Below are 24,813 nucleotides of genomic sequence, written 5' to 3'. Positions count from 1 at the left end.
AAGGCTTCCAGCTTAATGACTTGTCTTACGTACATTATGAAATGATCATCACAATAGGTTTAGTGAACATCCAGAATCTCATAGAGACAAAGAAAAAAAATTTTTCCTTGTGTGAGAACTCTCAGGATCTATTCTTTACAACTTTCATTTATACCACACGGTAGTGTTAACTACAGTCATCACGCTGTACATTAGATCCCTAATAGTTATTTATCTTATAACAGGAATTTTGTACCTTTTGACCACCTTCATCCAATTCTCCTTCCCCCAACCCCCAGCCTCTGGGACCCACAAATCTGATTTCTTTTTCTCTGAGTTTGGTGTTTTGCTTTGGTTTTTAGATTCCACATATAAACGAAATCATACAGTATTTGTCTTTCTCTGTCTGACTTATTTCACCTCGCATAATGTCTTCTAGGTCCATCCATGCTGTGGCACATGGCAGGCGTTCCTCCTTTTTATGGCTGAATAGTATTCTACTAAGTATATCACAACTTCTTTATCCATTCATCCATCGATAGACACTTATTTAGGTTGCTTCCGTGTCTTGGCTGCTGTAAATAATATCATAATGGTTTTGAGATGCATCCCCGTTCTTGCACTTTTCTGAAGTTTGTTCATTTTCACAGCTGAGTGGCATTCTGCGGTATAGACAGACCACAATTTCTTAATCCATTCACACGTGAACACTTGGATTATTTGTAGTTTGGGGCTACCATGAATAAAGCTGCTGTGAATATTTGAGTACAGGTCCTTGAATGGACACGTTTTCTTCTCACTTGGGTAAATAAATACCTATTCATAGGATAGGAGAATGTTTATAAGAAACTTCAAAACCGTTTTCCAAAGTGGTCATACGATTTTGCATTCCCACAGCCTCTAAGCCAAACTGGGAGGAAGACGAGGATAGGCAGGACCGCTGGGCTAGCGTCGGACCTTCTAAAGAGACGCACATATGGTGTCAGATGGCGCAAAAGAGCCATCCCTCCTCCTAAGATAGAACCTTAGGAAGACAGAGGCAGAGCTAAGTACACAGCAAACGAATACCTACCGCTGGAGCCCAAACCAAAGGCAGGGTCTCATGCTGGCATAACCTCAACACATCTTAAAGGCAAGAGAAAGCAATTTTCTTGCTCTCCAAGCTCACATTCTTCATCCCTGTGTTCAGTGTTTGGCACGCAGAAGTACAAATATTTAGGAAACAAGAGGATGGGGATTATTCTACAGACAGACCAGGGGCCCTCCTCGTGAAGTGTTTCCATTATGTGAGTATTTGATTCATATTTGCCTCATTTGTTTAAATTCATTAGATGAGGACCGAAGTCCCCATGAAACCCAACAGTTCTGTAAAAGGCTGGAGGAAACACAAACAGCAGTGGAATGTTCTGCAGAAGTGTCCCCTGCAAGTCCCTTGCTGACCTCATCGACCGCGAGGCCGCACAGACCCGGACACACAGGGCGGCGATCAAATCGGCAAAGGAAAGAGAGCGTCGCATGCTGGGCAGGGCTGGGATGGGGGAAGGGGTCGCGGGCAGATCTGAAGGCCTGATTCTCGTGGCTACAGGTGGTCAGGCCAGCATCGGCAGGTGGCTGCAGGGGCAGAGTGTAGAAGGGCTCCCAGGGGCTGGGGGAGGGCTTTTCACACGACACCCCACTGAGGACGGGAGGGCACGTGGGGCTTCTGGCTCCTCTCTCTGCCTTCAACCAAAGCAGCTCTGCTTTTCAGTGTTCTCTATATATATTCAGGTTTGCACAAGATTTTGTTGGGGTTTTTTTTAAAGCATTTTCTTTCTAAAAGCAATTTGAAAATGATTCGTTCAGAACTACATCCCCAGATCAGGCCTCTACAGAGTAGAGGTAACATAAATGAGTGAAGAAGATGGAAAAGCATATAAAAGGGAGCGGCGGGCTTCCCTGGTGGCGCAGTGGTTGAGAATCTGCCTGCCAATGCAGGGGACACGGGTTCGAGCCCTGGTCTGGGAAGATCCCACATGCCGCGGAGCAACTGGGCCCGTGAGCCACAACTACTGAGCCTGCGCGTCTGGAGCCTGTGCTCCGCAACGAGAGAGGCCGCGATAGTGAGAGGCCCGCGCACCGCGATGAAGAGTGGCCCCCGCTCGCGGCAACTAGAGGAAGCCCTCGCACAGAAACGAAGACCCAACACAGCCATAAAAATAAATAAAAATAAATAAATTAAAAAAAAAAAAAAAAAAGGGAGCGGCGAGGACCGCGCAAACTGAACACCCGTCCCCTAACTGGCGGCTGCTCCGGGACGCCAGCGGGCTGGGGGGCTGAGGGACTGAGAACCTGGTGCTTCCAGACCTGCCCATTCTCAAAAGAAACCAGAAAACCCGAACTTTACGTAAAAACTCTCAATCATTAACTGTCCTCAGCTAATTCTATTTACTTTAGATTAATATCTGGTTCCAAAGCACATCAATGACCAGGATTTGCCTCTACGTCACTAATTAGCTCTGGTCTGGAAAATACTAGAAATGATAGTTTTCCATTGGAGGCGGGTGGGGCTCATACCTCCCAGGAAGGAGGAAGCTGGCTCTGTCTTTGTATTTTCTCGTAATCATCATACCCCCGGCGCTTAGCACAGAGCCAGGCACATTTGGTGCCCCCAGATATTGGTTGAAGGCCTGACTGGATCACTTTTGCCCAGCTCCCTCTGTTTGCCCAAAAAGGAGCCTGGAATCTGGAACAAATCTCCACTTTTGCTCTGATATCCAGGTGGCAGCCCTGACCCTTCAGGAACACAGAGGTGAGATCCAGAAAGCCATTCCTGGGCACACCTGGCACCTTCGTGTCTTTCTGGGCACCGGTGAATAATTTTAAAAAGACAGGCTGTAGGTCAGCCTGTCAGGGGCACCACTCTGCAGTTCCCAGGCCCTTTTAAGGAGCAAGTAACTTCTGGCTCGTGCCAGCAAACCTCTCCCCACCACCAACACTTATACTTAGGGATGATGGAGGCCTCGCTTCTCTAAGGAAAGGACATCCGAGCAAAATCTTGAATGATAATATGGATGGATATCAAAGGGCTGAGTCAGTTTCATCAGATGCCCCAAGAAAGCCGAAAGCAAGTACTCCCACACTCCAAAGTGAGGGATTTGGCCGACTTTGCGGGACTCGCAAAGGAAATAACTGAATGACTCTGTGACCCGTAGCCCACCTTGACCTTCCTAAAAGCTAAAAATCGGTGAATTTGGGAATCAGGGAGAAATTGTCTTTTAAGAGTACTCAGTGGGTGGTGAGGTTGGAAGGGCATTTTCCCTTCATCTAAGCCTCGTGATGTCATGGAACCATCTGGAGAGCTTCCCTCACATCTCCTGGAGTTTGGAGGGCTCTGCGGACTGTGTTCAGGAATTTTCCACCTTCCTATAATGGTGCCTGTGTCTAAATAAGAGAAGCCGCGGCTTTCAGCCCGAAGAGGAAGACATGTCCACCCACATAGGGGACAAAGAATGTGTCTAATGGATCAGATGTGGGTCACAGGAGAGAAAGGACTTTCATGGGACCACTTAGGTCCTGCCCGAGAGATCTGCCCGGGGAGGTGTGATGGCCCCAACCAGAGGTGGGTGGTTAGACCTGGATTCCTAAGGGCAGAGGGAGGAGACAGAAGTGGCCGCTGGAGGGAAATGTATCTCGTACGCTACAAGCATAGCTGACTATTCCCAGTGCAGACCCCAGAGGACCCACAAACGCACCCCAAGAAGCAGAGTCAGCTTTGCCCATCTACCAACTTGCCATGGTCAGAAGCAGTCAACAGTCGATGACACGAATACCCGTCATGCCAGACCTTTCCTGTCGCCCAGCCGTCCTCCCTCCCCTAATTAAGACCAGGAGGGTCAGAAATGTCAACTAGTAAGCTGGGGGCAGGGCAGCAGGAAGAGAAGTACGGGGGAAAAACAGAAGAGAAGCTTCCCACTCACACCCCACCCGGTGCAGACACACACACACACACACACACACACACACACACACACACACACACCCCACAACTTCCACAGTGGGCGAAGCTGGGATGAGAGAGGGGATAGAAAATTCAACCTTGAATAAAGTTGAAAGCATTTTTTCCCCTTAAACATTGCATTGGACTGGATATATTAATTACTAAAATGAAAGTATTCTTGAAGCTAAAAATGACCCAAAGCCTTTTTAATTCTTAAGAATGAGCTCGCCAACTCCATTGATGGCCCAGGATTTCATCAAAGTGCAGAGGAGACATTCTCCCCAGAATGTTGTGGGAAAGGACAAAATTGTTAAAGTAGAAGTTTCCTGATGTGGAGGAAGAGGGGAAGGCATTCTGGACCTTAGGACTAGGATGACCAAAAGGCATCAAAGGTGGGAGGCTATGAGGTAGGCTGATGAGGCCAAAGCAAAGGAAGTGAAGAAAGTAGACGGGACCGGCTCACAGGGAGACTTGTTTCCAGTGCTCTGAAGTGTGTCCTTTGTTCTGCCGGAGAGAAGGGCATTCTCTGAGGAGGCAGATGTGGTCCGGTGGGAACTTTCAGAACGTGAATCTGAGGACAGTGCGGGCAGAGGCTAGAGGCGCTCTGAAGGTCATTACAATAATCCCAATGAAAGACGAAGGGCTGAACCAGTACAGCTGTGGTTGGAGTGGGAAGAGGATGGATCTGGGAACCTCTCTGGAGGGAGAACGGACAGGAACCAGGCCCCCACTGGATGGGAGGAGCTGGGGACCAGGAGAAGCCAAGGAGGGCAACTTCTCGCAGCTGGGGCAACAGGGAACTGAATGGCTCAATAACCTGGGTACGAAGTAGGGAAGGAGGAACTTGGAAGGAGAGTAACGAGTTTCGAACGCGTTGAGTCTGAGTTGCTATTGACAGGGACTTCTTGGGAAGATGTCTGAGAAGCAGCAGGAAATTCTGGTGTTGGAACCCCAGACAGGTCAGGGCTAGTGAGAGGGAGGCCCCTTCTCCCAGCTCACCCTTCTTCTCCTGGGAACAACTCCAGCAGAAGGCATTTGTCCACCCTTGGAAAATTCTCCCAATTATTTGTTAATCCATCTTAGCGGTAGAGGAGAAAAATGGATCTCCTTTTAACATTTTCATTACGTTAATTCTAAAATTATACTCTCCTGATTTCCGAGGACTTCCAGGGCCTGGGGTTGATAGGTAACCACATAACTTCACCCTCTGTATCTAATGCTGAATCACTTATGCCTTGTCCAGGGCTCACTCCTGACATGGGATGTCAGACAGAAATAGAACATGCACGTCCTGCATCTGGGGCTGAAACCTTACAGAGAATTCCATGAGCTGCCATAAATAATCCCCGACGTCCCTGGAAAGGAGCTCTGTGCGCAGACAGGGTAGGGTCATTGCAGATTTATGGCAGCGGGCTCTCCAGGGCCCGGGGCAGGGGCCTGCGGATTGTGGGAGGTCCAAGGAGCAAACACTACAGAAGGATGGCTGGTCCTGGGGCAGTGACACCTGGCCACCTTGAGAGCCATGTAACAGATGCTTCCATTTTCTAGCTTTTTTTTTTTTGTTTTTTAACAGTGACTTTCACTGCCAGAAAAAGAACTGGAGGTTTATGGAAATCTGGATGTGTTTTCTGACAGGCACATTCAAGTCTGATACTGAGAACACTGAGATACACTTGTGCTCTTGTGTGATAAAACATCTCCTGGCTACACAGCACGTCCAGAGGTTGGCCTTAGATGAGCGATGCCCTCCCTGCCCGGGTGACGATTCCTCCCCATCCCAGCTCCCTGTTTATGTTTTCTCATCTCCCATCCCCTTGGCTTTCCTTCTCCCTCCCTCCCCTGACCATCTCTTTTTTTTTTTTTTTTTTTAATTTTTATTTATTTATTTTTATTTATTTATGGCTGTGTCGGGTCTTCGTTTCTGTGCGAGGGCTTTCTCTAGTTGCGGCAAGCGGGGGCCACTCTTCATCGCGGTGCGCGGGCCTCTCACTATCGTGGCCTCTCTTGTTGCGGAGCACAGGCTCCAGACGTGCATGCTCAGTAGTTGTGGCTCACGGGCCCAGTTGCTCCGCGGCATGTGGGATCTTCCCAGACCAGGGCTCGAACCCGTGTCCCCTGCATTGGCAGGCAGATTCTCAACCACTGCGCCACCAGGGAAGCCCCCCTGACCATCTCTTAATTTTCCTACGAGAGCCCCCTTCTGGCGCATCGTCTGTGGTACTTTACCTCTCAAGCCCTTTATTTTCTCACCTGCAAGATGAAGGTGTCAGACCAAGTGCTTCTCAAACTCGAATGTGCAAACGATTCCCCAGAGGCTGTTGTTAACATACAGCTTGTGGTTTAGTATCGGGATCTGGGATGGAGGCCTTCACGTCTTCAGGGCTAACAGACTCACAGGTGATTTCAATGCTGTTAATCCACCAACCTCACCTTAAGTAGGAAGAGGAATCGTGGATGGCAAAGGATCCTCACCTGCAGGGCTGTCTTCCATGATCCCATGCTTCAGTGGTAAAGGCTGCTCGTAGAACTGTGTTGGGAGTTCTGGGGAAGAGAAGAGAGTAGAAAAACAATAGAGAAAAATCAATGAAAATTCAACAAAATTGACAAACCTTTAGCTAGACTGACCAAGCGTAAAGGAGAAAAGACTTGAATTAAAATCAGGAATAAAAGAAGCAACATCACTAATGACATTACCAAAATAAAAAGGATTATAAGTGAATACTATGAGCAACCATATGCCAAAAAATTAAATAATTTAGATGAAACAGGCAAATGCCTAGAAAAATACAAGCTATACAAAACTGACAGAAGAAGAAATGGTAAATATAAATAGGACTATACAAATAAAAAGATTGAATTAGTAATCATAAAATTTCCCACCAGGAAAAGCCCAGAGATAATGGTGGAAGGAACGTAAAGTTGGATAAGGTTGAATTTACTGATATGGACCCATTAAACAGAGATTCTGGACTTGATGTTGTAGCTCAAGGGGTTAGCAAGGGTTCTCATGGTATTTTTGGTGGTTGGTGGCTAAAACATGGACAAAAAGATGGTAAATACTAAATGAAGGTGAAAAATCAGAACTGCCTTGGTATACTGTAGAGGAGGGTAGCCAAAGGCTCAGGGAGATTGGAATGTTCGAGCAGATTTGTCACGTAAGACCTGCTCACTTACTGCAGGAGGGTCCAGAGGACACACCCTTCACCACGACTGTGAGAAGTAAATATACGAGGGGAGCCTAGCATCCTTGAATTGCTCTGTGCTTGTTCATCTCTGAAGGTGAGAAGTTACAGTGGAATCTGCTGCCAGTGAGCTGGGATCCTTCAATACAAGAGGGATCATTGGATCTTGGAGTGGCAGGGACCAAATGTTGGCCCTTAATTGCTGAAGACAAGGTGGGTGTGATGACCATAATGGACAGTGGAGCCAAATATGCGATCAGAAGAGTCTGAGTCACAGAGACCTATGGCACTGGCAGGGGATCACGGTGTGCCAGAAGAGAAAGCGAGGCACAGTCTACTAAATGCTTACTTGACCTGTATAGGCAGAGGAGTTTTAGGCTGAGTGAACAGAAGTCCAAGTTGAATCACCAAAATAAAGAGTCATGGTTCCCTAATCAATTCCCCAGCTTGAGCCGGTTTACAGAATCAGAACCCCTTGAATGAAGGGAAGACCACCGTGTCCTATTGAGGAAAGACCCCAGTACACTGCCAAAAATGTATACTGTTAATCTTTCTCCTAGCCTTCCCCCAAAGGCACCTACAGCCTCTCACCAATGACTGTGCATTGGAGAAAGAAAATAATCAGACTTTTGGGAAATTACTGGACACCAGCTCAGAATGACACTAATTCCAGGAGACCCAAAATGTCCCTGTGGTCCACTAGTCAGGGTAGGGGCTTAGGGAGGTCAGGTGATCAATGGAGTTTTAGTTCAGGTACATCTCACAGTGGGTCCAGTGCATCTCTGAACCCATCCTGTGATTATTTCACCCAGTCTGAGAAGCAAAATTGGAATAGATCTACTCAGCAGCTGGCAGAATTCCCACCTTGGTTCCCTGACCTTGCAGGCCTGGGGTAATGTTCTCAGGAGTCTGTATATGCTCTAAATCAGCATTTAAACTATGGGGCTATTTCTCCCATAGCCAAGATTCATCGGTCCAGGAATCAAGAGGTGGAAATGGCAGTGGTACCACTCACTCTTACCCCTACTGATCCGCTAGCAAAAGTTTTGCTTCCTGTTCCCATGACCTTACGCTCTGCTGGTCTAGAGGTCTCAGTTCCAAAGGCAGGAATGTTTCCACCAGAAGATACAATAGTGATTCCATTAAACTGGAAGTTAAGACTATTCCCACTCGACCGCTTTGAGACCCTCATGCCTCTGAATTGACAGGCAGAGTCAGGCGTCATTGTACTGGCTGGGGTGGTTGATCCTGACTCCCAAGGGGAAATTGGACTCTACTCCACAACAGAGATGAGGAAGAGGATGTCTGGAATACAGGAGATTGTTTAGGGTATCAGTACTACCCTGCCCCGTGGAAAACTACAATCCAATTCAGGCAGGACCAGTCCTTTCAGGAATGCAGGTTTGGATCACCTCACCAGGCAAAGAACCATGACTAGGAGGTGCTTGCTGAGGAAATACGGAAGGAATAGTGGAATAAGGTAGTTATAAATATCAGCTACAATCGCGTGACCAGGGAAGACTATCATTGTTATGGGGACTATCATTGTTGTAAGTATTTCTTCCTTACTTTGTTATGAATATGTCTCTGTATGTGTATGCGGCAAACATTTTTATTTTCTTCTCTTTTCCGCTTATCATCTAATACAGATATATTAATAGTAGTTCACTTTATATCATATTATTTAAGTTATAGGCTATCAAGAAGACTGAACATCACTCAGGGCCTTTGCACCCTCTTCTGTAGAAAGGGTAAGCGTATTTTTTGGTGTACACAGGATCGTTGTACCATGTAAGCTTGTGTGGTGCCAGATGGGTAAAGAGTTGGGTTGGGTAAAGAGTGAAATTATGTCAGGGTTATGGTTTCGAAACCACACCAACAATGAAGGGGGGCAAGAAAATGATTTCAGTGATTGACCATGGATTTTAAGCAGGCTATGAAGGAAGCAAGAACAGGAGAGGAGTGAGTAACAGTGAGAAGATGATAAGATCAATGGGTGGAAGGTTCCATTGGATCCAAGTGCGTTTGGCACCCGGGCTTTGCTCCTGGCCAGTAACTTCACCGTTGTCGTCATTCACACATTAGATTCCCCTTATTTCCATTCTAAAGAGGAAGGCATAAATTAATATTCAAATAATAAATAAGATGATTTTACGTAGTGATAAATGCAAGCAAACAAATAAAGCAGGGTACGGGCATGGAGAGTCGTGGCAGAGGTGAGGGCTATTTAACCTTGTTGGTCACGAGACTCTGAGCTCGGGCACTTGCTCTGCAGTCACCGTCCTTAGCCAGGTTCCTCCCCCTCTTTAACAAGCCCCAATCCCACTTCTGCGTCTCATCCCACCCTTGCCAGCTAACTGCGCTTCCTTCTTCCCTGGGAAGCATCACCTAGCAATAAGCTCCTCCGTGTTTCCTGACCTCTGCCTCCAAATGTTTTCTCTTGCTCCAGCCAGCCCCCATTTCTGTCTCCACAAGTGAGAGACCGCTCTCCTCGTAAAGGACAACCTCTCCAGCTTGCTCCTTACCCAGCATGTTTGATCTTCTCCTCACTGTCCTGCTTTCAGACAACACAGATCTTCCCGTGTGGAAAAGAATATTCTCTTGAACTTTGGTGCTTTGCTCGGGAACACTCAGAAGGGGACCCCAACCCTGAGTCTCCTCACCTGGGAAATTCTGAGAGTCTGTGCTGTGGACTGATGTGGGCGCCCACCGAAAATCCACATGTTGAAACCCGCATCACCAAGGGGACGGAATTTGGAGGTGGCCTTTGGGCGGTAACTGGGGTTAGAGGTGGTCATGAGGGTGGGGTCCCCGTAGTGGAAGAGGAAGAGACATACTCCCTCTCCCTGCCATGTGAGGACACAGTGGGAAGGTGGCTGTTACCAGCCAGGAGTCGGCTTCCACCAGACACCAGATCTGCTGGCACCTTGATCTTGGACTTTCCAGCCTCCAGAACTGTGAGAAATAACTGTTTGAAGTCCCCCAATCTAAAGTACTTTTGCTATAGCGGCTCGAACTCACTAGGATAGTCCCTGCAACTCTCATCTTCCTCCACAATGCAGCTTTCTCTCTGGCCTTCCTCTTTCTTCCTTTCATTCTTGGCTGCGTATCTAAGTGACTTTTCTCTTTTCCCTGTTCTTTACTTCCAGCCTTCTAGTTCCAAGTCTTCTTCCAAGTTCCCTCACAATGCGTCTCACAGCTGTTCTTCCAGCTGGAGTCCTACTGTCCCCATGAGAGTCCACACCCTTGCCACCCAAGACTAAAAATCTTGAACAGCCGTCCGACTCCAGAATCACCTCCCGCTAATCCATCCTGCATAGATGAACCTTTCTAAACTACCATTTGGGTCCTTTCCTGCTCGAAATCATTTGCGCCTCGCCCACGAAATTCCAGACTAAGGAGTTTGGACTTTGACCTGGAGACAAATCTCTGCAAACATGGCTTCAACCTATCTTTTTAGATTTGTTTCCCATCATACCCCTCAAGGACCCTTCTGTCACTGTCTGACCTGCCTTCCACCATCTCCAGACATCTCCTGCATGCAGCACCGCTGTCTGCCTCATCACATCCTACCCATCTCGTGGCCAGTGACTTTCCCCGCCAAGAAGCACCGCCTCCTGCCTCACAATAACTAGAGGACTTGCGGGCTCTGACTGCAGTATGGCAACTTTTGCAGTATATTAACTCATCCCATAATTTTAGAGCAAAAAAAAAAAAAGACCCTCACACTCATGTGTAAGATCAAGGACAGGGCTAGATGATTGCCCACACCAAGAGGGAGTCAGAAACTTGCTGCAAACCAAACAGGGATAAGCAGGTCAAAACTGTTTTACTGCTTTCCTAGCACCCCTTGCCTCACACAGACTAGCTCCTGAAGTCTGTATCTTTCATTCCAACAATGCGCTAAGCACTGCTCTGTGCTGGAGATGTAGCAATAAACAATGGAGAGCCCTGCCCTCACAGAGCTAACATTCTCCAGGAGGGAGATAGACATTAAGTAAAATAAATGGAATATCTAGAATTTGGGGTGTACGTGCTATGGAAGAAGGAAAGGAAGTGTGGGGGGGGGGCTGTTGGAATTTTGAAGAGTGGTGAGGGGCGATGTGGGGGCGCAGACAGGAAGGAAGGAGGTGAGGGGGGAGCTCTGCAGGCGTCTGGGGTCAGAGAACGGCAGGCGAGGGAGACAGGTCTAAGGTGGGAGGCTTCCTGGAATGTGCGGTGGCCAGCAAGGAGGTCAGTGTGGCTAAGCTGAGAGGCCAGGTGGGGAAAGAGTAGGGGACAAGGTTAGAGATATTTGGAGACACCACTGGAAGGGCGGTTACAAGGACCTGAGTGAGATGGGACACCACTGGAGGTCTCTGAGCTGAGGACTGAGTGACACGACAGAGATTTTTAACAGCATCCCTCTGCCACTCTGCAGAGTAAGCTACAGAAGGGCAGGCGCGGGGAGATCAGCTAGGAGCCATGGCAACAACCAGAGATGAGATGATGGTGGCATGGACCGTGATGGGAGCAGTGGAGGTGGAAAGAAGTGGTCTGTTTCTGGATTTAGCCTGAAGATCACGGCCAACACTTTTGCTGGTGAATTCAACGTGGAGAAGGAGAGAAAGGGTTTAAAGGCAACTGGAAGGTTGGCTGAGCAAACATAAGAATGGGGTTGCTCTGAACTAAGAAAGTCTGCTGGAGGAGCAGGATGGGAGAAGATAAGGAGCCAGTTTTAAACAAGAACATGAGATGCCTCACGGCTTCCAAGTGGAAATGTTGTGTAAGCTGTTAGATGAATGAGCCTGAAGTCCGGGGGGAAGATCTAGGTGGGAATATAAAGTTGAGAGTTAACCACTTACAGGGAATACTTAAAGTCTGAAATTGGATGAGCTCACCAAGAGAGTATGTGTGTGTGTGTCCTTATCCTTGTGTATCAGTAAGTTTCTTGAAAGCAATACCCATTGCCTGTATTTTGTAAGAACTGTGTATATATCAGGGCATGAGATGTATTAAACAATATCTGTTAATCTATTCCTTTTTAAGCAAAGATCTCAACGAAATAAAAAGTACAACACAAATTCATCAGCCGAGAACTTGAGAAGGGTAGGATGATTTTCAACTCTACAAGGAGGAGCAGTAAATTTAGCCATGCTTGGAACCTAGTAGGCTTGTAACAAAAGTTGATTTTTTTCAAGTGATTCGCTGATGAATTGGGGAATAAAAGAACTCTAGTCTTTAGCTTACCAGTTACTTGCATGACTATGAGCAAATCACTTCTCCTCTCTGAGCTTCTGTTTCCCTGAATGCAAAAAAGAGAGAATGAAACTAGATGACCCTTAACTCTCCCTCTCAGACTAGAATCTCTACTTAACCTTGCTGGGAACTTGTCTGTTTTTCAGCTATATGGCTCCCCCAAGTGGTCGACGGAATGAATGCAACTTGCCTTTTAGGCCGTGATTATTAATAATTGCGCTCCACCGGTGAACCACTGTGGTCACCATTTTGGATGCATTTTTCTCATTAAATTTTCACCAGAACACTGAGAGGCACTTATCGCTTTTATTTCTAGCTCATAGATTAGGAAATTGAGACACAGGACTCAAGGTGGCAACAGTAAGTGATGATCCAAGATTCAAACCTAGGCATTCTTAGTCTGAGAAAAGATAGGAAAAACTCCCCAATTCATTCTATCAGGCAAAAGTAACCTGATTTCAAAAAAAAAAAAAAAGTCTCAGAGGAACGGAAAAGTACAGGCTTACATCACTCAGGATTGTGGATTATGGATGTGAAAATTCTAAACACAACTGTGATTATTCTAGTAATTAAGGAATGGTTTAAAGGATGGTTGAATATTAGAAAAATCCGTAAGTAAAATTCCCCACAGTAATAGATTAAATAAGAAAAATCATATACTGATCTCAGCAGATGCAAACAAATCATTTGATACACTTTAACCTCATTCACTAAAAACAAAACAAACTCTTCATAATTTAAGGTAAAAGGAAACTTCCTCACTTGGTGAAAGAATATCTACTAAAACAAAACAAAACAAACAAAACAGGGCAAACATCATGCTAAATGGGGAGATGTTAGATCCACTCTCATTAAGATAAGGAATAAGACAAACATGGCTTTTCTCCCCCTTCTATTCACTGTGGGATTAGAGGTCATAGCCAGAATAATAAGATAATAAAAACAAAATTAAGGTTTAAGGAAAAAAAGAAGGAAATGAGACATTCATTATTTGCAGATGATATAACCACTTAAATAGAAAACCCAAAACAAACTATAGGCCAGTTATCAGAGAAAAAAAGGGGAGTTTAGCAATATGATGTATATATCATATATCAAGATTCATATATCAAAATTCAATTAATTTCTATATACAAGTAAAAAATATAAAGAGTAGATCATATTATACCAGATAATATAAATTACCTAGTAATAATCTTACTAAAACGTGCTAGACCTCTATAGAAAACACGATTTTATTGAGATATTAAAGAAGATGTAAATAAATGGAAAGATACCTCATGTTTATGATGGGAGGGCATAATATGGTCAACATGTCAATGCTTCCCAGATTGATTCACAGCAGCGGTTCTCAGAGTATGGTTCACGGACCACCAGCATCAGCACCACCTGGGAACTTGTTAAAAAGGCAAATTTTGAGGCCCCGCCCAAGACCAACGAATCAGAAACTCTAGGGGTGAGGCCCAGCAATTCCTGGTTTAACAATCTCTCCAGGTGATCCTGCTCTATGCTAAAGTTAGAGAACGACTGATCTATACATTCACTGCAATTCCAATCAAAATCAAAACAGAATTTTCAAAGAACTTGATGAGATTATTCTAAAATCAGAGAGAAGAGATCAACATCTGCCATAACATTAAGAAGGGCTCCACTGACCCCTCCCCAGCAAAACTGGTGAAAAAAAAAATTTTTTTTTTAATTTTAAGCCTCTGCAAATGGTCCTAAAGGCAAAGAACAAACAAACATCTATTCAAGAAAACCTACAAAAATTCAGTAAGAAAAGTAAGTCTGTGGTATTTGAACCAAGACCTGCTGGCTCTCCCCGTCTCCGTTCGACAAGGAGGAGGCTCCACTGCAGCCCAAACCACAGGCCCCTCTTCCCCGCCCCCAGACAGACGACTTTCTCCCCCAAAGGTGCTCGTGCTGCCTCCAGCTACCGGTCTCGGGGACCAAGTCCCAGGTGAGTCTGATCAAGAGGGGTGGGCTCCCTTTCCCCATCCCCCGCTCAGGAGACGGAGGCTGCAGTGCGCATGGGGCACTGAAAACATCTGCTCCCTGATGGCTCTGACTGTACTGGAGAGTCTGGCCAGGGAGATTAGACAAAGAAAAGAAACAAGAGTCATCCAGACCGAAAACGAGGAAGTGCAACTATGTCTATTTGCAGATGATTATGACCTTGTATACAGAAAACCCAAAGGAATCTACAAAAGTCTATTAAAACTAATACATGAGTTCAGCAAGGTTGCAGGATACAAGATCTCACAAAAAAATCAGTTGTCTTTCTATACACTTGCATTAACAATCTAAATATGAAATTAAGAAAACAATTCTGTTCACAATGGCATCAAAAATACTTAGGAATAAATTTAACAAAAGAAGTGCCAATCTTATATCCTGAAAACTATACAACATGGATGAAAAACATTTAAGAGGAGCTAAATAAATGGAAAAACACCCTATGTTCATGGGTCGGAAGACATAACACTGTTAACATGGTAAACCGACCCCCAAGCTGATCTATAGATTCAGCACAATCCCGCTAAGAATCCTAGCTGACCTCTTTGCAGAAACTGAAAGGCTGGTTCTGGAATCCATATGGAATCTCAAGTGATCCAGAATAGTCAAACAACCCTGAAAAAGAAGAACAAAGTAGGACGACACACACTTCCCAGTTTCAAAACTTGCCACGAAGCAATGATAATTAAGTAGGGTGGTACTGGCACAAGACATATAGACATATAGGAAAATGGAATAAAATTGAGAGCCCAGAAATAAACCTATATATCTATGGCAAACTGATTTTCAACAGTTTGGGTGCCAAGTCTATTCAGTGGGAGAAAGAATAGTCTTTTCAACAGGTGATGCCAGGACATCTGAAGAGCCACACACAAAAGAATGAAGTTGGACTCTTACCTCCCACCATAAGTGACGATTATATCAAATGGGTCAAAAACCATCTGACCTATTTAAAAGTTAAAACCATAAAACTCTCAGGGGAAATAAAAAGGATGTGGAGAAATCGAAATTCTCATGCATCGCCAGTGGGAATGTGAAATGGTGCAGCCATTTGGAAGACAGTCTGGCAGTTTCTCAAATGATTACACAGAGTTTGCCATATGACCCAGCAAATCCACTTGTAGGTATATGCATGAGAGAAACAGAAACGTACATCCACACAAAAACTTACAGCAGCGCTATTCATAATAGCCGAAAGGCAGAAACAACACAAACGTTCAGCCAATGAGTGGATAAACAAAATGTGGTAGACACATACAGTGGACTGTTATTCAGACATAAAGAGGAATAAAATACTGATACCATGCTACTTGGATGAACTTGGATAAACCCTGAAAACATGCTAAGAAGCCAGTCATAAAAGTCCACATGTTATGTGATTCCACTCCAGAGTAGGGAATCTCCATAGAGACATAAAGTAGATCAGCAGTTGTTCAGGGCTGAGGCAGGGAGGGAGTTGGTTGGGGGTCGTAGCTCAAGGGTAGGGGTGTTTTTGTGGTGGTGAAAATGTTCTAAAATTGACTGCAGTGATGGTTGCACATATCTGTGAATATGCTAAAACTCACTGAATTGTACACTTTAAATGGATAAACAAAATGCGCTAGACTCATAAATGGAATATTATTCAGCCATAAAGAGGAATGAAGTACTGATTCCTCTTTGTATGGTATGAGAATTATAGCTCAATAGTTTTGTTTTGTTTTTTTAATGTATATAGAGGTGGAAAGGTCAAGAATAGGCAAGACACCTGTTAAAAAAGAAGAGCAGGAGGAGATATCAGATATCAGGGTTTATGATGGAGCAGTAGTAAAGACAATGTGGTATTGGTGAGGGAGAGACAAAGTGACCAATGGGAAAAAATCGAAAGCCTAAAATCCCATGCATGTTTGAAGCTTTTTTATATGGTAATGATGGAATGTCTGATCAGTATGGAAGGGAGGAACTAATTGTTTAATAAATGCAGCTGAAAAAAATGATTATCACATGGAAAAGTTGAAATTATATTTCTACCTCACACCATTTACAAAAATCAATTCCAAATGGATTTAGAACTTGAATGTCAGAAATAAAACTTTAAAACTCTTAGTATAAAATATAGAGTGAATATTTTTAAATCTTAGGATAAAATCTTATACTGTCTTTTAAATAATATGCAAAAACCATGAATTATACAATACTGCTGTCTGTCTGAATAATTGATATTCATAACATTTGTTCATCAAAAGATACCTTTTAAAAAGTAAAAAGATAAGTTATCGAGGGAAAGTATTTTCAATACACATACCCATGAGCAATTTGGACCAATAATATATAAATGACAATAACAAATCAATAAATAAAGCATAAATAACCTAATGAGAAACTGAGCAGAAACATGAATGAGGAAAGCTAACTGGCTAATAAATGTGTATATAGGCATCTCATCATTAGTGATTAGGGAAAGTCATATCAAGGTCACAGTGGGACACCCTTTAAACTTCTTCAATTGGAAAAAATTAAGTCTGAAATACCAAATGTTGGGAAAGACGTAGAGAGTAAATTAGTGCAATTACTTGGAAAACAGTTTGGTATTGTCTCTTAAAGTTGAACATTCAATGCATACTTTCTGATCCCACAATTTGACTCAAGCACCCAAAGGAAATTTTGTCACTTGTGTAGCAGGACACATGGACAAGAATATTCATAGTGGTACTGTTCACTCTAGAAAAATCTGGAAATAAATGCCCATGAATGGGAGAATAACCCATTTTTAATGCAATGGAATATTATACAGCAATTAAAATGCAATATGGATGTAATAGGATATTAAGAGGAAAAATCCTGAAATAGTATAGACAGCATGACTTTTTGATAAAATATAAGACCTAAACTCAAAAATATGCTTGATCTATCTATCCATCCATCTATCTATCTACCTACCTACCTACCTATGGAAGGAAGGAAGGGAGGGAGGGAGGGAGCGAGGGAGGGAGGGAGGGAGGGAGGGAGAAAAAAAAGATAAAATAGTTAGAAAGGAAAGCAAGTGAATGACCACCACGGGGATTCAGGAGGAGGATTAGCTTGTGTCAGGAAAAGCAGGGAAATGTGATAATAAGTAAACTGTGTGGTTAGATACAGGTTATTGTTAGTTATGACTTACATTTTCACAAGTATTCATTATATTCCTATTAGTTAATAACCAATCATCTAAATAAAAGTGAGGGGGGAAATAGTCACTAGCTAGGCAACTATATGCCCAAATAAAACTCGTGTTTTTATTGCTAGAAGGAAGGCAAGGAGAAGATTCTGGGTGGGTGGGGTGGGGGAAGAAGGAAGAAGTCTCCACCGCACCACTCACTTTATTACTTCAATCTCTACATTGTTCAATTAGAGAAGTTTTATTTGATCATTTTCACTTCTCAATAGACTTAATAGTCTCTTATTCCTGGGCTCATATTTTCAAACTTCCCATTGATTTCTTTAACATATTAAACATTTATTTTATATTCTTCATCTGATAAGTCCCTGTTACTGCTTGTGGTCTCTGCTGGTTCTCATTCAGCATCTTGTTTGTGTCTTTGTGATTTTTGACTGTGAGCTATTCATTTTCCTTTGAGCCTTACCTGTGGTAATCCTTTGAACCTGACTTGAAGGAAGAGTTCCTCCAAAGATGATTTTGAGTTGCTTCTGCCAATCACCTGGGGACGATACTAACCTAGGTCTGTTTAAACTCTCTGCTTGGGTTTTTGGACCACAGAGGTAGTGTGAATTCAAACCATGAACCCACATGGAAGTTGACTTGTGGTTATGGATTCTTGGAGATTTTTAAATATTTCCTGCGTCCAGTGCCAAGATGAAGGCAAGTACGTTTCCATTCAATCTTCCACCACTTGGCAGATTTCTTTGTCCACTTTATACTTTGTACGTGGCCCTTTGAAGTCCCAGCCTTCCTGGAGGATTTCCTAGTAGGTATCCCACATGCGGCAGACACCACACCTTACTTCCTAAGCCCTGAACCCTTTATAATTTTAAACACAAAAGTTCAAGGTTACCAAGGTTCAGCAGAAACTCTCAGCATGAGACTCACCTGTCAGCACTTGGTTAGACAACTTTCAAAAGGCCCTCACATCTTCAGGAACAAAAGTTGCTCATAGCAAGTTCCTAACACTTTTTTCTGTCCTCAACTGAAGCAACTCTTCATGCTCTGAGAATGGATTTACTTTCTAGAAACAGGAGAAAGCAGGTTGGGATAAAGAGCTCCCGCTTCTTCTCTTTATGGGGGTGCTTCGGACATTCCTTACTTTTGTGCCAACTGGGGAAAGCATTTTAAAATACGTAATTTTATTTTGTAATTACCAGTGTAGTTACTCCAGTTAGGAGTACTGTTAATGGTATTTAAGCTGTCAGCAACAGACGTCACTAGTACATGTCAGTGACAGTTGACTACTTCTGCTCACACAGGACCTAAGACTGCGTTGCTGACGATTGACTGTGTGGTACGCCAACTACAGTCCATGTTCACTTCCTTGCTCTTAGCAGAAATATGCCATGGACATGTAAATCCAATTCACTTCGCGCTGTTCTAGGAAAAAATCATCTAGGTTCAACAGGATGAAATGCTACCTTCAGGTGTGAAAATATCAGGCTTACATGTCCTTTTTAACTGAAAAGCACTGTCATTGTAGGACGGCCACACTGACTACACCATTGGGCCACCAAGATGACTAAGGCTGACCTCAACTCACAAATGAGTAAGGAAAGAGACAACTAATGAAACATGATTAAATGCTGCATAGAGTTTTTTTTTTTTTTTTTAAGTGATTAGAGCTTAGAGGACAGAATTGGGAAAGGCTTCCCAGAGGGTGTGACATTTAACCCAGGTCTTAAAGAATAAGCAGGTGCTTTCAAAAGACAAGTGAAGAAAAGAATTACAAATGGAAGGGACAAGCTTAGACACCAAGAAGAAGGCATAACAGAGCAGAGCAGGTTCGGTAAACAATGAAAGGTTGTGAATGGCACACAGATTCTGTACAGGAACCTTAATCACTCAAGCCGGAAAACAACTTTCTTCCAAGCTCCCACCCCACCCCTTTCTTCCCCTCATCAGGAGCCAGTTAGCTAATTCCACCCGAAGCTGTCACTTAAATCCTCTCCTGTCCATTCCACTACTACACCTCCCCCAACTTTTGCCTAGAATATTCCAAGTTTCTTAATTGGTCTTAGATCTCCCCACTTCCATTCCAGCGTACATAGTCACTGAAATGATTTTTCCAAAGTACAAAACACATCAAACCACTTGCTTGCTTAAAATCTCATCTGGTCCTCCAGCACTTATGAGATAAAATCCTTCCTTGGCATGATGTACAGTTCCTTATATGATTATGACCTTAAGCAACTTCCTAACTATTTAGGAAGTTAACTGTAAGTTAACTTCCTAACTTACAGTCCCTGTAAGACTGAGGAAACAATACCCTTTCGACCTCAAAGAGTTGTCTTCATATTACATCAGTAAGTGCTATGAAAAACTAGAAGTCCTATTTCACAGTTCTTCAGCAAAATGTGTATGTAGAGAGAAATTTCACATGCAGATAGAAATTTGACTCATTATACATTATGATGACTCAATTTTGACTTTACACTATGCTATATATGGACTGACAATTTTAAATAGCAGAATCACATTTTACATGTAAGAAATATAAATACACTTTGGCATATCATCAGAAATAATTTGTTATTGCGGATACTGAATTATTAACCCATATGATTTCAAGGTTTGAGATGACAATTCCTGGATATTCATTTACCTGAAAGATGGAGAAGACCAAATAATACATCACTTTAGTCTGTAGTAAATCCCCAGAAGACAATGGAAGCTGATGTTTCACAGACTATGGGCATTCCTTACACTACACGGTCTAATACCAACTTCCCACGACACCTGTCTTACAGTGGACCCTCAGAAGGAAGCCACCAATTGCTGACTGGATTTTCCCTCAAACCACTTAACAAGGTATTTAAGGGAGCCAACAAGGTCAAGACCAACAGTTTCTAGGTTCTTTACCCGTCGCATCACCAGTAACAAGCACAGATGCTGCGGATGTGACTGGAGCATACAGCTCTGGCTGAGAGCTGGGGACACAAACCACCTCTGCACCTCTAAGACGGGCAGCCAGCATCCGGGCACCTTCAAGACTTCATGCATCCCTAATCTATCCTCCTGCAGCTAAGATAGATGGATGGAATCAAGAAGTGAAAGGGCATTTTAATACTAAAAGAGCCACCTCAAGTCCTTTTCCTGCCTCAGTGACTGCCACATTACATCATGTTGATGGGGACCTCAAGGCTTCTATACTGAATTCTCAGATGTTGCGCTTAAGAATTAGGACCTAGAGTTCTCTGGTTAGTTCTAAGTAACTACCTTCTACACAGCTGCCTTCATAGCGGCCACTAAGCCCCAGTGTGGCCCCAGAACCTCGGACTTCAAGGCAGCAAAGCAGCCCTTGGTAAGGCTTGAGTGGAGTTATCCCCATAGTTCAGTCTCCCAGCGCTCAGCTCAACACGTTCTTGATGGCAGTGTTTTAATTCATGTAATTTCTTATGGTAAGTGTTGGATGTGAATCTCAGCTCTCCTCCCTACTGTTACCAGAGCCAGAACTTCACTTCTCTGAGCCTTGTATTTTTCTAATCTCTGAAAAGGGCCTCTGCCACCTGACTTCGGAAGGCTACAGTCAGGATAAGCTGAGGTTAGCAAACACAGGTAGTGTCCACGAAGCACGGAGTACATGGTCCACCTGCGACACTCTGTCTTGCGCACAGCTGGTGCTCAGCTGGGATCTGGAAACTCCGGCCACGGGGTCTCCGTTCCCCAGCAGACAAGGCTCAGCCAGAGGGGCCAGGACTCCTCTGGCCACACCCTTCCTTGGACAATGCTCGACAGCTACCACACCTGCTTCTGTGATGGTGTCTCCTGCCTCCGAGATCAGGTTAGCAGCAGGCACAGGAAAAGGGTAAGGTGCTGGATTAGTCTGTGTTCAACGAGTCAGGATGTCGTCAACGAGCGACAGCTGGGGGCACAACAGGTCGGTCCGGGGCTGGAGCTCCAGGCTCTTCTCTGTGGTAGTTCCCAGGCCTCTAAGGCTTTTTCTCATTTCCACTGTCCTCCATCCATAAACCTCCCAGGCCTGACCTCTGCAGGGCTCTGACCCACCGACCTCCTCCCTACCCCCTCCTCTCTCGAGTAGCCGAGAACGAAGGCATCTGAGCTGACGTCTGATGCCTGCCCAGCAGCCACAGGACGGGGAGCAGCCAGACGTCGGGCCGCGGCAGGCCGGGTTCTCACACGCTGTCTCTCCACCGTGACACGGCACCCTCCTCCTTCAGCAGTAAGAAATGCTGGGTCAGGCCAGGGCAACCAAGAAAGAAACAAATCTGAACTGACCCCATCATCACGCCCGCTCAAACAGAAAGCAAAGCTTCTTTCCAAGAAGAATAAGCAGAGAAACAGCAACCAGAAGAAGCGGGGCGGGGGAGGGGAAGAAAGAAGCCATACACACTTCCAGAAGAAGAGAATTTTTCCCAATGTGAAATGCACAGATAATTTAATGGAATTTACTTGATTTTCCCCTCTCAGGGTCTGGCTTCAGAAAATCAAATTACAAAGTCGTCATCACATCCTAGATTTATTACAACTGACCTGCAGGCAAAAGGATAGAACTATTACATAAACACTTCGATTCCATGTATATATCTTAAATAGAGGAAGAATTCAAACAAGAATACAGGATAAAATATTCCAAAGCTCCAAGAAGCAGTTATGTTACTGAGCTCCATTTTTACAGACAAATAAGGCAATATCCCTGCACATTAGCTTTTTGATAATTTTTATACATTTTTCTATGGTACAAGAGAAAAATAACCAGAGCTCACAATGTACAGTTCTTATACTATTTTCACAGTTTGTGAACACTATACACCCTTTTGTTTTAATAAAGATACATTGTAATAAACTCCTTGCCCTTAAGTTTATAGTTTATAATAATCTATGATTAATGCACTAAAATTGCCTTTTTATGTGGTCATCCACACAACAGAACGGTCAGATTAGCTCCTGGACAGTCAGAATTGCTTCTATCTCCATTGGTACATGGCAAAGTGACCCTATGCTGAGCCGACAGAAGGCTGGCAGCAGAGATGCAGATTCCTCTGGTGTCCCCGGGAACGGTGGAGGAGGATGGCTTGGTGTGGTCAGAGGCAGACACTGCAGGGCCTCCTGTAGAGCACTGGGAAGCCTGGGCTTCAGGTGCCATGGGGGAGAAAACAGGAAAACCAGGCAAGTGGACCAAAGCGATAAACCACGGGTGAATTCTGAAATTTACAGGGATGTAACCGTAAACAGCACCATTCTCCCTTTATTGTTGAGAAGTGTTTGTGACCGTCACCTGGGAGGAGACACAGCAACACCTACCACTATTTGGTTCCGTCGCAGCCCCATCTGCGTCTCAGACCACGGCAGCTTTCTACTCCAGTGTGCGGGAGCCACTCACGGTGCTGCCTGACTGACTGTCACACAAACGCTCGGGGCCAGGGAGGCCAGAGGGAAACCACTGAGACCCGGCCCATGGGTAAGGGAGGAAGGACAGCAGAAGATGGCAGATTTAAACGGCCTCTTAGAACTATTCTGGGGTTCCTTGGGGGTTTTCTGGTTTTTGTCTTTTTGTAGACTCCCAATTCCAAGAAATGGTGGTGACCTGCTCGAGATTCTCGCAGGTGATGGTCTCACCTAAGAGACTGCCGTTTCCCATCCTCCTCTGGTCAAGCGGTGTCTCTAGAAAAGGTGCTCCTTCATCACCTACCACATCAGCCGGGCCCCACGCTTCTCAGCCTTTTAAACAGTAGAGCATGTAAGAGACTGGGGGCTAAAAATCCTTGGTAAGGAACATCCTTGGTAATTATAAATGTTTCTGATATAGGAGAAAAAGGCGAAATATTGGATTAAGCAGAAGTCACATAGTGGCAATAGACCACACAGGTGGGCAAAGAGATGCAGAAGCTGAAGACCTGGGCCAGTGATGTCGAACAACTGAGATTTGGTCTTTTGCTGCCTAGAAGAAATCTTTAATCAATCAAGGCACATTGCTACCCGCTACTTCTCCCTGTTAGTGAGTTATGATGGCTAAAGCATCAGGCTTGGGACCAAGGGGAAATATGTAGCTGCTACAAGTTGTTCCAGGTAAGATTCTAGGATTAAAAACATCTGTAAACTTTGCCCTCCACACTCTTTTCTTCGTCCAGTCCAGGTGGTCTGTGGCAGGTGGAACATCCAGTTGGCAGCACACCGAATTCTGAGCATGAAAGTTCTTAGGATCAGCACCTTCTCTGACAAGTGGCAGACTCCGGAGTTGCCCAGCGAAGAGCAGAGGACTGGGGAAGGAGAAAAGAACACGTTCTGTCCTGTCTCAATCTTTTAGTGTTCACCTCTCTGAACGCAACATGGTTTTTGGTAAAGATAAATTCCTTCTGATCTAACATGATATCTCAAACAGGGAAGGAATTTGGCTAAGTACATCCATCCCCAGACATCAACGGTGGCTGTAAAGCAACAGAATGTCACATCAGTAAACCTATTGCACTTGGTGAAGAAGGTAAACCCCTCCTCCGTCTCCCAGCTCCAGAAGGCAATGTGTCTCGCTGGCCGTGCCCGCTCTTCTCACTCCAGCCCGAGTCTGTGTTCAGACACAGCGCACCCATCACCGCATCCTTCCAGCATTTGGAAGTCTGACAAAACACCACTCCAGTAGCTGCGTCTCCAGGTTTCGAGTCTAGAAATGAATTTAAGATGTGATCTAATCACGGTCAACAAATTGATCATACGAACTTCCACATTTCATGAATACGTCCATCACGAAAGAGCAGGATGAGGTCTCTCTGACCGGCACTAACACTGCGTGATCGCTCAGGTATTACAGGGATGCACGTTCTAGGTGACGAGAGTATACAGACATGATGGAAACGAACACCAATCTTATTGCACATGGTGTCTGGGCGAGCAATAAAAACACTGTGGTACAGGATGAAGATTCTTTACATCTTGCTTCCTCTCAGCCCTTTTGCCTAGAGTCTGACGTAGCAGCGATGTCAGTCGACATACATGGGAGAGCTGGGAGTAGCTGGCATTTGATCCAGGATTTTACAAACATAGCATGCGACCTCGACAGCGCGCTCTTCATACATCAAAATAAAGGGATGTTTCTGCAAGAATATTGAAAAACAGAAAAAGAAAAGAAAAATGATCAATATTCGCATCAGAGCTCACACGGAACTTTTCCCAGTTTCGACACAGCACAGAACTGCAGGCTCCGGCCAGGTCGAGCTGTAAATGACTGTAGCAAGGCAAGCACAGTCTGCACTCCACGCAGACGTGTTCATGGGTGTGAGCCGCTG

General features: G+C 44.6%; 2 protein-coding genes across 10 annotated transcripts in view; both read right to left on the bottom strand.

Moving 5' to 3' along the window:
* Positions 1-21,833, bottom strand: part of MYOCD (myocardin) — a 492,789-nt gene extending 470,956 nt beyond the window's left edge. Inside the window, exons 1-3 of the mRNA XM_082441359.1 lie at positions 18,458-21,833; positions 14,933-15,006; positions 6,428-13,771 (exon numbers count right to left, since the gene is read on the bottom strand). The gene's annotated coding sequence lies outside the window, so the exon portion shown is untranslated. The remainder of the gene's footprint in view (positions 1-6,427; positions 13,772-14,932; positions 15,007-18,457) is intronic.
* Positions 21,834-22,036: 203 nt separating this feature from the next.
* MAP2K4 (mitogen-activated protein kinase kinase 4) overlaps positions 22,037-24,813 on the bottom strand; it is a 105,355-nt gene continuing 102,578 nt past the window's right edge. For all 9 annotated transcript variants that reach the window (XM_082441437.1, XM_082441429.1, XM_082441431.1 and 6 more), the window contains one exon: positions 22,037-24,621. Coding sequence is in view for 8 of the 9 variants with exons in the window: in XM_082441429.1 (XP_082297555.1) it covers positions 24,508-24,621 (114 nt within the window). In the remaining variant the exon portion in view is untranslated. The remainder of the gene's footprint in view (positions 24,622-24,813) is intronic.

This window comes from Balaenoptera physalus (assembly GCF_965194825.1).
Source record: "Balaenoptera physalus genome assembly, chromosome: 20".
In the NCBI taxonomy this organism is placed as follows: Eukaryota; Metazoa; Chordata; class Mammalia; order Artiodactyla; family Balaenopteridae; genus Balaenoptera; species Balaenoptera physalus.
The sequence above is the reverse complement of the archived record's forward strand: the minus strand, read 5'-3'. Positions and strand labels throughout refer to the sequence as shown.